Here is a 14647-nt window from a genome sequence, read left to right as displayed (position 1 = left end):
GTTTAACCCCATCTGTGGGGTCAGGGTTCAGAGGTCACCGACTGCATGCTAAATAAAACCTGACCCCGCTGACTTTGTGACATCATCATGAAGACGTGTTTATTTATTTCAGCCAAATGAAAGTCTGAAGTCATTTACATCATTCTGTTTTAATCATCATCATGCTGGTCAGGGACAGAGAGGGTCCAGAACCACCAGAGAAAAATTGGCTGCACAAGAACACCACACACATCCTGGTAATCTAACCAATACCAACAAACACCAGGTCAGAATGATAACGTTTACTACACATGTAGATCACACTACAAGTATGTAAATAAATGAATGAAAATGAGACAGTGAGTGAATGAATGTAAGAGTAAGTGAGTAAATAAATGAGTAAGTGAATGAATGAGTGTGTAGGAGTGAATAAATAAGTGAATTAATACATTAATAAGTGAGTAAATTATGAATTAATTAAAAAGTAAGTGAATGAATGAGTGAGTGAAACAAGTGAGTGAGAGAATTTAGGAGTAAGTGAGTGGGTGAGTGAATGAATGAATGAGTGACTAAATGAGTAGTAATGTTTTGGTTTTGGTCCCCCCGTGTCTCTGGTATTTCTCTGGTGTTTCTCTCCCCCCCCCCCCCGGCTGTATTTCCTGGATCACTCATGCGTGGCGTCTCGACAGGATTTCGGCACCACGGCTGAAATTTATACACTCAGGACATGATGGATGAGGGAGGCTCTGAGATTTCTGAGATTTTCTCCATTTTCCTCTAATGAGGTGGAGGAGATGATGTTGGAGTAACAGAGGGGTGAGACGGAGGGATGTTGCAGTGATGGAGGGGTGAGACGGAGGGATGTTGGAGTGATGGAGGGGTGAGACGGAGGGATGTTGGAGTGATGGAGGGGTATCAAACCCAAATGACTCTTCTCTGAGGCCTTCAGTCTATTTGTCCCCAGTGGCTGCATGTAGAACTGAGTTTCTGCTCTCACAATTAATAATAATACAAAAAAATCTGAGGAACATCAGAATCAGCCGGGCGTCAGGGGTGAAGACAGGGTGGTATCACAAGTTAACCACAAGTTTATCATTACCAGTACTGAAAAAAAGTCCAGGATGGATTCAGCGTGCTTCTTGTCTGAGCTTCATTCTAATCTGTTTGGTCTGAGCTTCAGCAGAAAGTTCTTGGAGAACAGCCTGAACCTTCCAATAAAAACACACTGAACGGTTCCTACATCCATCAACTCATATTCAGTTACAGAAAATTTCATATCCATGTTCTACACCATCATTCAGAAGATCTGAGCTTCACATGGACGTTCTCTGTGTTCATCAGAAGAAGCTTGTGATATCCAGATTCTCGTTCTGATTGGCTGAAGCCTGTACAAGTTTATCACATCAACATCAAACTGACATTTCAAACCACATACAACTAAAAAGGTGTGTGAGAGCACTGCGTGTGTGTGTGTGTGTTTGAAATGTGTGAGTGTGTACTGTGTGTGTATTTTGGAAAATGTGTATTGTGTGTGTGTTTGTAATGTGTGTGTGTGCATATGCGTGTGCTGTAGTGTGTGTCTGGAATATATGAGTGTGTACTGTGTGTGCTGGAGTGTGTGCTGGAGTGTGTGTTTGGAATGTGTGTGTGTAACAAGCGTTGGTTGGTTGTTTTGGGTCTGTGATTAATTAAGATGATGAAATCCAACACGCTGGAGACCCAGTCATGCTTCATATCCACTGAACACACACACACACACACAAACAACACACACACACACACAGAAAAATCCACACAATACACGCACACATACACAACAGTACACACTTTTATATATACACACAGTACACACATTCGGCACATACACACACACTCACGTCTGAGTTGAACTGTGTTTTCTCTATAAATAAAATGTCGCTGCTTTAGTGAAACTAAATGTGTGGAGGTGGATTATACAGAACCAAAAGTTTATAGACACCAGCACGTCCTACAGCACACAGTACAGTAACACAGACGATTTTGCAACATGACTGCAGGGATTCACTACAATAAACTTATAAGAGCATAATAAGCGGTTAGGTCATTCACGGTGAGCCAATGATGTTGGACAACAAGGCCTGGCTCACAGTCAGCATTCAGCCTAAAGATGCTGGATGGAGTATTCTGAACTAGAAAAGGGTATTCCCCAAACTGTTGCCTTAAAGCTGGAGTCTAGAAGGTCCTAGCATTCTGTAGAATTAAGAAGAACAGCAGCACAAGCAAAACGACCAGCAATCCTCAACTAGTGAAGCATGATTCATCTACGGAGTCCAATCAGGGTATGCTTTATACCACTCCAGACATCCTACATGCTAATCTAAGACTCCTATGCTTCAGCTCTACGACAAAAACACACACATCAACAATCACAATCCTGATCAACTTTTGTGCTAATGTTGCCTTCAGTTTGGAGGCAGTTTGGAACACAGTAGTGATTTCAGATCTGGTAATTTAGTACTCAGACTTGAGAGATGAACGAGTTTTCAGATATTCTAAAGAAACTCAACACCACTGAAGAAAAAACACCACGCATGAGTTGGCTGTGGTGCTGCGGAGGACGTTTGTATAATCGTACAGTGGAGACTCTGCAAGATCTAGACTAAAGTTTGCACCTCTTGGGGGGTAAGATTCAGCTGCAAAAAAAACAAAAATTTATTACAAAACAAGGAACTTGGTCCAAACAGGTTGTGAAAGAGCTGAAACAAACAAACAAAACAACAGAAATACGTATGAATATAATTTATAATCAGACACCAAACCACCCGCAATCTATAAAGTGTTTTAACCCATTTAACAATTTTATATTTCACTATATATGCTGTGTGTGTGTGTGTGTGTGTGTGTGAAAACATCTGTTTTCATGTTCAATTCCGTTCTGTTCCAACACTTTCCTCATCACCACATCTCACACTGACCCGTTCCACCACTGCTGCTGAAAACACTGGAAAAACATTTCAGATTGAATTATTTCCATCAGGAAACAGCCAGCGCATGAACCAGAGCGGTTTTTAATGTAGTGCTGGCCGGGCGAGTGGGTGGAGAATTTTTCGTGATCAGCAACCACAATCTTGGACACTGCATGGCCAAAAAAACCCCCACAAAAAAACAGATGCCTGATCACGAGCTTGTCGGCCGTTCCATTCCAAACCCAGGGGCATTACAGTGGGTATTACAGTAGAGTTACTCCTCTTCATAACTGTAACGGATCTTCTATCTTCTGCGTAGGCTTTCCACCAAACTTTGAAATGTATCTGTGGAATTTGTGCCAATTCATTTAAAACAGCATTTATTAAAGCAGAGAAGGTCTGTCTTGCTATCAGTATCTCAATTTACAGTGGTCCTCTATGTATCCTAATCATAGGATTATGACTAATCAATCAGTGGTCCTAATCTATTTTGCATAATAAATGTGGCTAAAACACTTAAATTTTATCATTAGGAGAGGTGCCCACATACTTTTGGTCGTATATTAAAGGTGTGTGGAACACACACAATTAATACAAAGCAATACAGATCAGGTGATGAACATAATGAAACATTTCTTACCTGATGGAACTGGTCTTTTCCAGGATGACGACACACGCGGTGTTCCTCCACCATCTCAGGTTATTAGTAACAGCATGTAGACGTATGTTCCACCACCATCAGCAAAAACAGATCCCTACAGCTGATCCACACTCTGTAGAACCGATACCAAGGAGAACCAGAACTGTTATAACAGCTTATTGTGCATAAATTATTGTGTGTCCTTTCTGTGTGGAGTTTGCATGTTCTCCCCGTGTCTATGTGGGTTTCCTCCAGGTGCTCCGGTTTCCTTCCACAGTACAAAGGCGTGTAAGTGAGGTGAATTGGAGATAAATAGTTCATGAGTGTGTTTGATATTAAACTTGAACTGATGAATCTTGTGTAAGCAGTAACGACCTGTCCTGTCATGAATGGAACCAAAGTGTAAAACATGCCGTTAAAATCCTAATAAATAAAATAATAAAATAATTCTGTTCTATAAACACCTCAGTCAGAGCCACAAACTTTCTGCTCAGTGTTTTTTTCCTGTCAGAAATGATCAGTTAGCATTTTAGCTACAACTTGAGCATTTCTAATTTATTCACTTACTTTGTTTTTGCAGCTTCAAAAATACAATTAAATGTCACCAAAATGAACTTTAAGGACTAATTCAGGTTCTACATGCACAAAAAGTTATAAAAATTGAATTGTGTTAATATTTTACCTCAGCATTTTCCAGTCACTGTTAGCAACCAAAGCTAACTCTGAACTCTCTGAGTGCCTCCTGACTGACTGTAAACCATTACTGAATGTTTAATGAATAATTAATGAATAATTTCAGTGTAGCAGTAAGTCTCAGCTGCTCTCCTGCTATCAGTAGCATTTTACTATAATAACTGAATAACTGAAGCTGTTAGGATGAACAGAGCACTCACACAGCACTGAATCAGCTCACTGATCTTTACTGTGAGTTCCTGAGGGTACCAGGGAATAAAACCCACAACATTTAAGGGCACCAGGTGGCATAGCAGTCTAATACACTAAAAAACATCACACAAGCACCCAAGTTCAACATGGAGCATTCACATGAGAAGCGGCGGTACGAACAACGCTTACCATGACTTATTGTAGTAAAACAGCGAGTGAGGAATGTGATTAGTGGAGGAACTTATGAGCAGTAATAATGAAGAGAAGTTTAGTGCTCCTGTCTCCTTCTTTTACTACATTAAACCACGTTAAGCTTTATTCTGAACCAGAAGCGTTTTAGACTCTTAAGAGAAGCTGATTCTGATTCTCACCGTTTCTCAGAAGCTGGAGCTGTAACACAAGTTTAAAAGTGAAACAGGGAGGAGAATCCAGATAAACACAGATACACATGGAGCTGTAACCCTGGATCTGGCGCTTATTCCACACTGATGCAGATTCAGCTCAGATTCACACTTTAATCCGTTTTAGTCGTCAGCGGCTTCACACGTGTTGAAGGAGGGCATGTGCTGAGCAACACACAGAGGCCAGGGCGTACAGGGGATTTGAGCATATCCAAACTGGTTATAGTCAAACTATATACCTTTGGCTGGAGGTTTGGGGGAGGGTACACCTCCAGGTCTGTGTTAACTGGTTCTTTATTTGACATGACAGGCCCTCATTACAGGGTGTGTGTGTGAGAGTGTGTGTGGAGTTCAAATGAATGACTGAAGCCTGAGGATGTTACACCCACCACCACAGTTCCATTCACTTCACAACCTCCATTATCATAGAATCTCAGGTATTTACTATCACTACATTGCTGTGAAAAAAATAATTGCCCCCCAACCCTAATCCAACCCAAAAGCTTCTGAGATGGTTCTCACAACACTTTGAAGTGTTTCTGTGTATGGGAATTTGTGCTCATTCAGTCAAAAGATGACAGCATATCATTTCCTTTATATGATTGATTTATTATACATTAGCGATTGTTGCTATTGGCTGGAACACATGAATTCAATAATTAGAAGGGGCGTCCCAATACTTCTGGATAGTGGAAGAGGTGGTCATGGTGTAAGCATTTGTACTGTGGCCAGTTGGGCAAGGAGCTAATAGTGATTATACCACTAATATTCGTACTGGGCTCCTTATCACAGAACCTCTGCAGACTGATGCCCACACACCACCAACCTTCACCAACACTGTTTTCTACTTTAATTAAAAGGTTTTTATATTTAGGCGCCCACAGCATTGTGAATATGATATTTTTGGGCCCTTAAGAAGGAACCTGGAGCATAAGTTGCGCTGATTGTATAAAAAAGGTTTGGCGAACGTTATGAATGAGTGACTGAGTGAATCTGGGACCCCGGCGCCACACTGCTGTGGGTGTAGCACGTGTACACGGTTGTGTCTGGACACACATGTGACAGGCTGCATCATTATACTCCATTCCTGTGGGGTTAAAGGTCAGTGTTCAGAGGTCCTGTGGGGTACACACCCTGAGGCTCTACCGTGTGTGTGTGTGTGTTCTGGTTTGAAGTGATGCCAGATTTGCACTACCTGAGTTTAACCACAATCTTTTCGTTGGAAAGAACATTTTTGGGAATTTCCGAGGTAAAAGATCACAGCAGAAAAAACGGTTCAGCTGAAATGAAAGATTATTATTGCTATAATTATTATTACATTTAAACCACTTTTATTTTTTTCTGTATTCGGTTCCCTCTCGTACTTTCCATCTCGTTTTCCTCCCTCGTTCCTCTCCGGTTGGGGAGGCTGATGGTTGCTCATATATCTGCCAGCACTTGGACTTTGTGGGGGACGTTTTGTAAGTTATTATCAAACCATCCATCGGTTTCCACTCAAATTTCACCCCCCAAATGACTCGCCCCATTCGACCCCCCTTCCAACCCCCGAATAACCTTCCCCTCTTTTATTAACACCAGATTTCACTCGATAAAGGCGACTCATTCTTTCGATCTCTCAGTGCTCCCCTCCCAAAACGTGCTCGGATCAGATTGTTCGAACTGAGCTTTCCAACAACGTGTCAGTCAAACCATGTACAGATGTTCCTAATCCAAAAAGACGACATATGTAAATAAACAAGCTGCTTCTGCTGTCAGAATGAATGGGTTTAAGAGACGTGTTTACACCAGAATACAGTAAACAAACCTGTGCAATCATGAGATCTGATGCTTTTCTTCTTTTTACATTAAATTTAGTGTGTTTGTTTTGGGCAGTATGGAAAACGTACGTCCTCAGCTGGGTTTGAGGTTTTACTCAAATTTTTTAAACGTGACTTATTTTTAGGATCCCTGCGTGCCTGATCGAGCACTTCCAGAAGGTTCCTTACAGTTCTCATCTCTTCTGATTGTTGATTAAGATGTAATAAGACTGTTTGTGCACATTCAGATGGAGCGTTCAGAGCTTAATAAGAAATGTGATGGTTCCTCATTCATCCATCATCATCTGAGCTTAGACTGAACTTTGCACCGCTCGTACTGCAGCTAATCCTTCACATTTCCAGTAATACACGTCCTTTCAACTGATCTGAGCTCAGCCGTGTGCAAAACCTTCAGACTCATTAGAGGAGCTGAAACTGATCCTGGATCAGCTGAACCGATGCGGTTGATCTGTGTGAATCACGGACTGGCTCGGCAAGATTTACAGTCCTGCCACGTTCATACAATCCAAACAAACGCTTACAGAAGAGCCAACCACAAAAAAAGCGTTTTTACAGTTTTATTTTCTTAAACACACACACACACACACACACACACACACACACACACACACACACCAGCATGTTTTCTTTAGGTTTGATAAAACAAGAGCTCTGGTTTATACACAAAACATGGCAAATGAAAAATAATCCTCCCTACTCCTCCTAAAAAAGCAAACGAGAGACCTAAAAGGGGTTTAAAGGAGGTCTGAAATATTCGGGGTCCTGTACGCTGTGTGACGCCTCGTTCCAGTTTAAATGTTTGGATGTGTCAAGAACATCTGCGCAGGCAGAGGTTCCGATACATCCATCAGGACTGAAGCTAATGCTGAAGCATCAGTGCAGTAAGCGGATTTGAACTGGATCAGGACTACTTTTTTATGAACCCAGTTTGATGAGTGTTGATCCTGAACTGGTACTGATTAAGAAACATGCTGGGATTTTCCAGAAAAGGATTAAGACTAGTACTGAACTGGAAACCTTCACATCTACTGTAGAGCTGTTGATGTTTTTTAGTTGGTTTGGAAATTAAGGCTGCAAATTAATCACAAAAAGTTTGGAGTCCCTGAATAGAATGTGTACCAGGTGGTTCTGTTTAAATCAGTCAAAATGCAGAAACGCCTCCAAGGTCCCTCCATTCTGTAAACGCCGGAGGTAAACAAATTACTGTAATGTTTTTGTACTTCAGCAATAAATTCTTTCAGTTCGTTTGCTCTTGAATCTTTTGAAACATGTCGTGTGAATCTGAACTTTCATGCTCTGTATTGTTCGCTGCAGTTGCCTTGGGCCCAGAAATCAAGCAGCACCGGTTCCTTTAGTGGAAATAACCCAAGGGTTCCAAATCCGAAATATGTCATTTTGAGCTACTGAAAATGTGGCATCAGTAAAAAACGTGCTTTTTGTTTTGTGTTTAGACTGATTCTGCAAAAAGAGGCAAGAAGTTTCACATTTGAAGTGTCGAGTCCGCAGGTTAAAAACATTATTCTTAATAACTCAATCTTTATGTGGGGGTAAAATTACCAGCTAAATCTGGTCAAAAAGAGTCAACAAACTGATTCCTGAAGTGCAAAAATGTCATCTCTATCTACACCGATTCTCTGAAACACAAGGTTAACGTGACCTACGTACAAACATCTATGGCTCAGGTTCATGTACGACAGAGTATAAAAAACTACAAATAATAATAAAATATCACATCAGTCCGACAGCCTTCACATACACAATACAAACTATACAGAAAGGTAAACAGTCTCTTCATCCTCCACACATGGACATGTGGTTGGGGAGGGAGGGAGCAGGGATGAACACGGGTTCAAGAGAAAGGAATGAGGTGGGTTTGAAGCTGCAGCATGAAGGAACAGCGGATGAAGAAGCGCTCCGTGTTCGCTAACGTAGCCCTTTTGAAGGACAAATCAGTGCAGAAATAGTTTGCTGACTCATAAACAAGGTCAGTGCAAGTTGAGGAGCATAGATGCCCTTGGTAGTCCTGGAGGAGCAGTCACATTGTGGTTAGTCCCAGGGTTTCATAGGTGATATGCAAAGACAGATATTCAGCAAGAACCTTCGTTTAGTCCGATTAAAGATTCTGTCTGTTCACAGTCTGACTGGAGTTGAAGTCTTTGGCACCACTAGATCTGTACACCCCTAGTGCCCCTGTTCCCCAGTGACTTGGCCGTCCATGAAGCGTTCATTACAGAGTACCGCGGAATACCTCGTCTGGTTATTGCACTTGGTTTAAATACTTTTGTCAGTCAGACAGAACAACACGCCTACCGACAAAGGCAGCACATATTCAGAAATATGAGGGTAACCTCTCGTTGGTGTTGTTGTTAGAAGTAAACTGTTCTTGGATCAGTAGGGTCTCGTAATCCGTGTGGTTCTGAGGTAGCGGTAAGCGCTCAGGACGTTTCTGAGACGCAGTCCCGTTCTCTAAACATGTCTTCACTCCTTCCAGCTCAAAAGGAGTTGGATCAGCTAGGTCTAAGTGCTTTGGAGTTTTAGTAATTCGCTTGCACAAAACCACCACCACCAAGGTGACTATCATGACTGCCATGACGGCAGCCACCGCCACCAGTATGGGAACGAGCAGGAAGAAAGGTTCCGGCTTGTTCTCGGGTGGCGGATAAAAGACTCCAGATGTCCGAGCCTCCATGCAGGAACCCATCTCTTCCTCTACTGGTTCTCCCAAAGGACTCGCGCATACAAAGTACGTACAGTTTGGCTGCAGGCCTCGGAGCGTGTACTCCGGATACGAGGGCGGGACGTTGAGCTGAAGAGGTCTGCGGTCAGGACCAGACAGATTGCGGTAAGTCAGACGAATCCCGCGGATGTTGGGACGTGACTCTATGTAACGGTGCAGGTCTAGAGAGATGGATGTGCTGGTCACATGGTGGGAGCTAATGCTGTCTGGTTGTACCACTGGAACTGTCATCACTGCCTTTCTTGGAGCCACTGGAGAAGGTTGAGGCTCCTCCTGGTTTTCACAATATTTTCCAGATGTTTCTGGAGGGCAGAGGCAATCTATTTGCCCTCCCTGGTCAAACCTACATGTTCCACCATTAAGGCAGATGCTTACTGGGCACATGTGCTCCTCATGTTCCACAGTACTGGAGGATGCAGCAGCATCCTTCTCCTGAGGAACATACTGGTTAAAGTCAACCAGTGGTTCCTTAGTGGACAGAAAAACAGGGGTAGAAAGAGTGGTACCCACAGCAGTAGTGGGCTCTGGGGTCATTTCCATTCTGATGGTAGTAAATACATCAGAAAGTTCGGTAATGGTGGTGGGGCAACCAAAGTCTTTGTGTTCCAGTTCAGCAAGAATCTTGCCTGCATTAACAGGAGGGAAGTGGCAACGCGTCTCCTCTTTTCGACCAAGTTCTACATTCATGTCCTTGAGCCAGTTGAGAAACGATGCTAACGGACAAACGCAGTTAAAAGGGTTCTCTGCAGCTGTTAGCTGATTCAACCTGGGGAACATCTGTAAAAACCCCACAGGAAAGCCCTGCAGATTTAGGCTGCTCAGATCCAGCTTCTGCAGTCCCACCAGGTTCTTAAAGTCCTCCTGCGAGAGCGGGCCCAGAGGGTTACCTGCAAGGTTTAGGCCAATCAAACCTTTCGCTGATCTCAGTACAGGTGGCAGCTCAGTTAACTTGTTCTGGGATACGTCTAAATCATGAAGGTTCCCCAGACTTCTTATTAATCCCTCATCCAAGGTTGTTAGCCCCAGCCCAGCCACCTTTAGAGACTCCAGGTGTGATGTCTGCAGGTCTTTGGGTCCAGGTAAAGCCATTCTGTTGTTGCTAATGTCCAGCAGGAGCAATCTTGGTAGCTTTAGCGCAGGAAGCACATCAATCTGGTTTCCGTGCAGCTTCAGCTCCAGCAGCTGCTCCAAACCTGTGAAAGCCTCCGGGTGAATCCTCTGGATGCGGTTGTTGTGCAAGTACAACCTCTCCAGGTTCAGCAGTCCAGCAAAGCTGTCCTTGGAGATGTGGGTGATGTGGTTTGAGGACAGGTCCAGGTTTTGTAGGGAGCTGAGGGAACTAAAGACCCCATCTGGAACCATCTTGAGTTCGTTCTGGCTGAGATCCAAATCCACCAGATCCACTAGACCCAGGATGTCGTGCTGCTGCAGGGAAGTAATTCCGTTCTGGAAGACGTACAACTGGCGGGTGGAGACTGGCAGGTTGAGAGGCATGGAGGTGGCCCGCCTCTGGGTGCAGAAGATGGAGTTGGTGATGGAGCAGGAGCAGTGCTGGGGACAGACCCTGCAGAATATCTCCGGTAATAACAGCAAGGAGAGCAGAGCAAGCTTCCAAGAGAAGGTCCACAGAGACATTGTTCCAACAGCACAGACCTGCAGGATGGGACACAACAATGTGAGTGACATGGAACTACGTTACACCTGATAATGACGTAGTAATCATGCAGTAATCATGTAGGTATCACCTAGTAATCACCTAGTGATCATGTACGTATCACCTAGTAATCATCTAGTTATCATAACAGAACCACCTAGTAATCACCAAGTAATCATATAGTGATGACCTAGTAATCATGTAGTTAATCACCTAAAAATCATGTAGAAATAATCTCTAGAGCAAACTTAGGATTGGTTAGGTAGGGCAGGTTCTGTTAACAGTAATAAATGAAATTACTTTTTTATGCAACTAATTAATACGTCAGTTGGCAGCATCATTAAAAACTAAAGAAACACACTGACAGTAACTAATGTTTCTTCCAGACCTTCACAGCTCGTTCTGAAGCTTCCTCTGATGTAAACACACACAATGGAATTTTGAGACACGTTTGGCTTCGGACCATAATCAATAAAACCCTGCACGCTCTTATTGTTACAGCTGCAGTTGCTTCGAGCTCTCCAGTCCAGCGCAGGAGATCTGTGTGGCGTCGGACAGAAAAGCTGGAAGACCTGACTGGACGTTTCCCTTCTGGGTTTGCTGGCACCCCAGCACCCCATACTATCCTGTTCTGGTAAATACTGGACTGTTGCTGGACTGTTGACTTGACCGGGTAACACACACACACGGTCTCATAGATTTCACTGTTTGTTTACAGAAGACATGAGGCGAGGTTTAGAACCCTGGCAATGAGACTGCATCAGTCAGGCCCACCCACCATCTCACCGCCCACCCAAACACACACAACTGGGCTCCGTAATGCCAAGAGACCTGGATAAATAAACCCATTAGCAGTGGGGCGTGTATCATGAGCAGTATCGCTCTACCTCCACATGGAAACTCAGTGATGATGTGTGAGACCTAGATGTTTAGTGCTCCCACAGTTATGTTACCGATCCATTCTAAATCTATAGGAACATTTAATATTTAGAACCTGAACCTGAAGTATAGAACAGCTCATCCTGATCACTCCAAACATCAAGTGTTGAAACTTTTAGTACCAGAAACTAGAAGGACCATCAGTCCAGCACCAACCATCCCTGATTCTGCACCACAGATCGAAGACTCCTGGAACAGTAAGAGCCTAGTGGGTGGAGCTTTGGGCTATCAACTAAAATCTATGCAGATGTGTGGAGAACATACCAAACTCCACACAGACCCTGAGCTGAGGCGAGGACGGAACCCAGTTGCTGGTATGTGTCTGGTTCCATAAACAGTTCCTCAGGTGAAAGACTCGCCCTCTTCCTCTCTCTCTCTGACTCCTTTTTTCTGACACGTGTGTGTTCCAGTGTTCGTTTGGTATGTTTGTGGAATCTGACCCACCCAGATGATGGCTGTGAGCTCGGTGAGTGGGCACGGTGCCAGCTGTAGCGCTGCAGCGCTGACAGGAACTAAACCTCATAAGACTCTCATAACACTCAGCTATTCCTTCATCTCTCAGTTTAATAAAGTCTCATCTCACCACACAGCAGGAGGGAAACGCTCGGCATTCTGGTCACCTGCTGTTGTTCTGGTCACCATGATAAAAGTGGGCATGGTCAGGCTGAGACTGGGGAGATTTATTCAGATCTGGACCCACCATGGTTCAGCGGCTCTGGGTTTAAAGCTTCATTAAGACAAACTTAACAACCTGGAATTAATTTGGGGGACCAGGTCAGGTTCTAAGAGGTGGCACGGGGGGCACTCTGGGTGGGGCTGATGCCTCCCAGTAAGAAGGGCCTGGGTTCGATTCTCCGGGTCCTTTATGTGTAGGTTTCCTCTGGGTGCTCCGGTTTCCTCCCACAGTACAAAGAGCTGCTGATGATTAGATTGTGATGGTGGTGCAAAAGTACAAACTCCAGCAGTACAAGGAGAAGCTGAAAGAGAAGAAGGTTCTGGTTCTGGTTCTGTGGAGGATCTCAGGGGTCCGAGCCGGTTCTAATCATATCATGACTCAGAGGTGGCGTATGTTCAGCGTGTGTGTGGTGGCACCTCAGGGCTTAGACACATCCAAACACAATGCAGCTCATTGTGAAGCGACACACTCCGCTCCACCCTAGTCGATTACACACACACACACACACACACACACACACACACACACACACAAACACACTACTTAAGTATGTTAAGAATCCGATACAGTCACATATTTTTTCTTTATGCTCTTCCTGTTAAACCTCGTCTCTCTGCCCTTTAGATAATAACCTACTGCAGTCAGTACAATGTCGAGCAACCAACACACACACACACACACACACACACTAAATCAACGACTCTCAACCTTGTGGTCAGGGAGTCACAGAAGATATTTACAATAAACAACTAGTGTGTTCCATAAAACAAACAATACAAGCAGCTACGATTCTTAAATAATGTGAATGCCTCAAAGAAATTTGTGTTATCGGAATGGATTTGTTTACACAGAAACCATTCAGGGTAAGAACCCACAGCAGTCAGAACCTGAGCAGAAGAAATGATTGATGTTCTGATCAAGTGCTGGCATCAACAAACTGAAGAGAACGTGTGTAACACAACACACTCGACTGTAAACACACTCACACTCGCCCGCTCCGAGCCCTGAGGACACGAGGAACGACAGGAAGATGTTTGATGTGTTAAAAAGACGCTCGGTGGACAAGCTGAAACACACTCCTGTCCCCCCTCGGGGCCCCTCGGCCCCCGCTCAAATGTTTGTGTTTGCTTGTTTCCATCAACCAGACCTAATGAGAGGTGACCCACCACCAAGCTTTACCTCCCACTCTCATTTCATCCAGAGAGGAACCTTTAGAGAAGAAGCTCCAGAGAAGAACCTCCAGACAACCTTTTACAAACATCATACAGACCAGCCGGGTCACTAACAGCCTCAAATGAACCTCAATTATGACCAGTGTATGTTAGGGGTAACCAGTCCTGAACTCAATAGTGATGGTGAGCTGTTTAGGATGAACCATGATATCTTCCCAACCTGTGGCCCCTTAGTGGCCCTACAGCTAATAAAATCCCAGAACTGCTTCTGATCCCCCCTGGTTTCACACACCAAAACACCCTACATCCCTCAAACAAGGGTCTAAACTTAAAGTTGTGTACAGTGTGTGTGTATGTGTGTGTAATGTGTACAGAGTACAGCGTGTATAGTAAATGTGTTGTGTGTATTGTGTAGTATGTATAATGTGTGTAATGTGTGTAGTGTGTATTGTAGAATGTGTCGGGTTTGTCTTGTAATATATCTAGTGTGTAATGCAGTGTGTGTATAGTATGTGTAGTAAGTGTGTGTGTGTGTAGTGTGTGTACTGTGTGTAGGGAGAGTGAGTGTGTAGTGTGTGTGTGTGTGTGTGTGTGTGTGTGTGTGTGCAGTGTTACTCTTGGCTTGGTTTTAGTCCTCTAGTGCTTCCATTGACCAAACCTCCCAAATTCTTCAGAGAGGTTATTACAAGTGCATGCTCTTACACACACACACACACACACACACACAGTGTGTAACAGTGTCACAGTAACACCACACACATACAGTAACACTACACACATAGTGTATGTAAATAATGTGTGA

The 14647-nt window shown here is 43.8% G+C and overlaps 1 protein-coding gene across 1 annotated transcript; it reads right to left on the bottom strand.

Annotated features, from left to right (window-relative positions):
* Nucleotides 1–7216: 7216 nt before the first annotated feature.
* vasna (vasorin a) lies at nucleotides 7217–11039 on the bottom strand. The gene has a single exon (XM_062989572.1). It carries the CDS (start codon nucleotides 11037–11039, stop codon nucleotides 8997–8999), a length of 2043 nt encoding a protein of 680 aa, XP_062845642.1. The 3' UTR covers nucleotides 7217–8996.
* Nucleotides 11040–14647: the final 3608 nt, after the last annotated feature.

The sequence above is a fragment of the Trichomycterus rosablanca genome, chromosome 27, assembly GCF_030014385.1.
Source record: "Trichomycterus rosablanca isolate fTriRos1 chromosome 27, fTriRos1.hap1, whole genome shotgun sequence".
In the NCBI taxonomy this organism is placed as follows: domain Eukaryota; kingdom Metazoa; phylum Chordata; class Actinopteri; order Siluriformes; family Trichomycteridae; genus Trichomycterus; species Trichomycterus rosablanca.
This window is presented reverse-complemented; position numbering and strand designations above follow the sequence as displayed.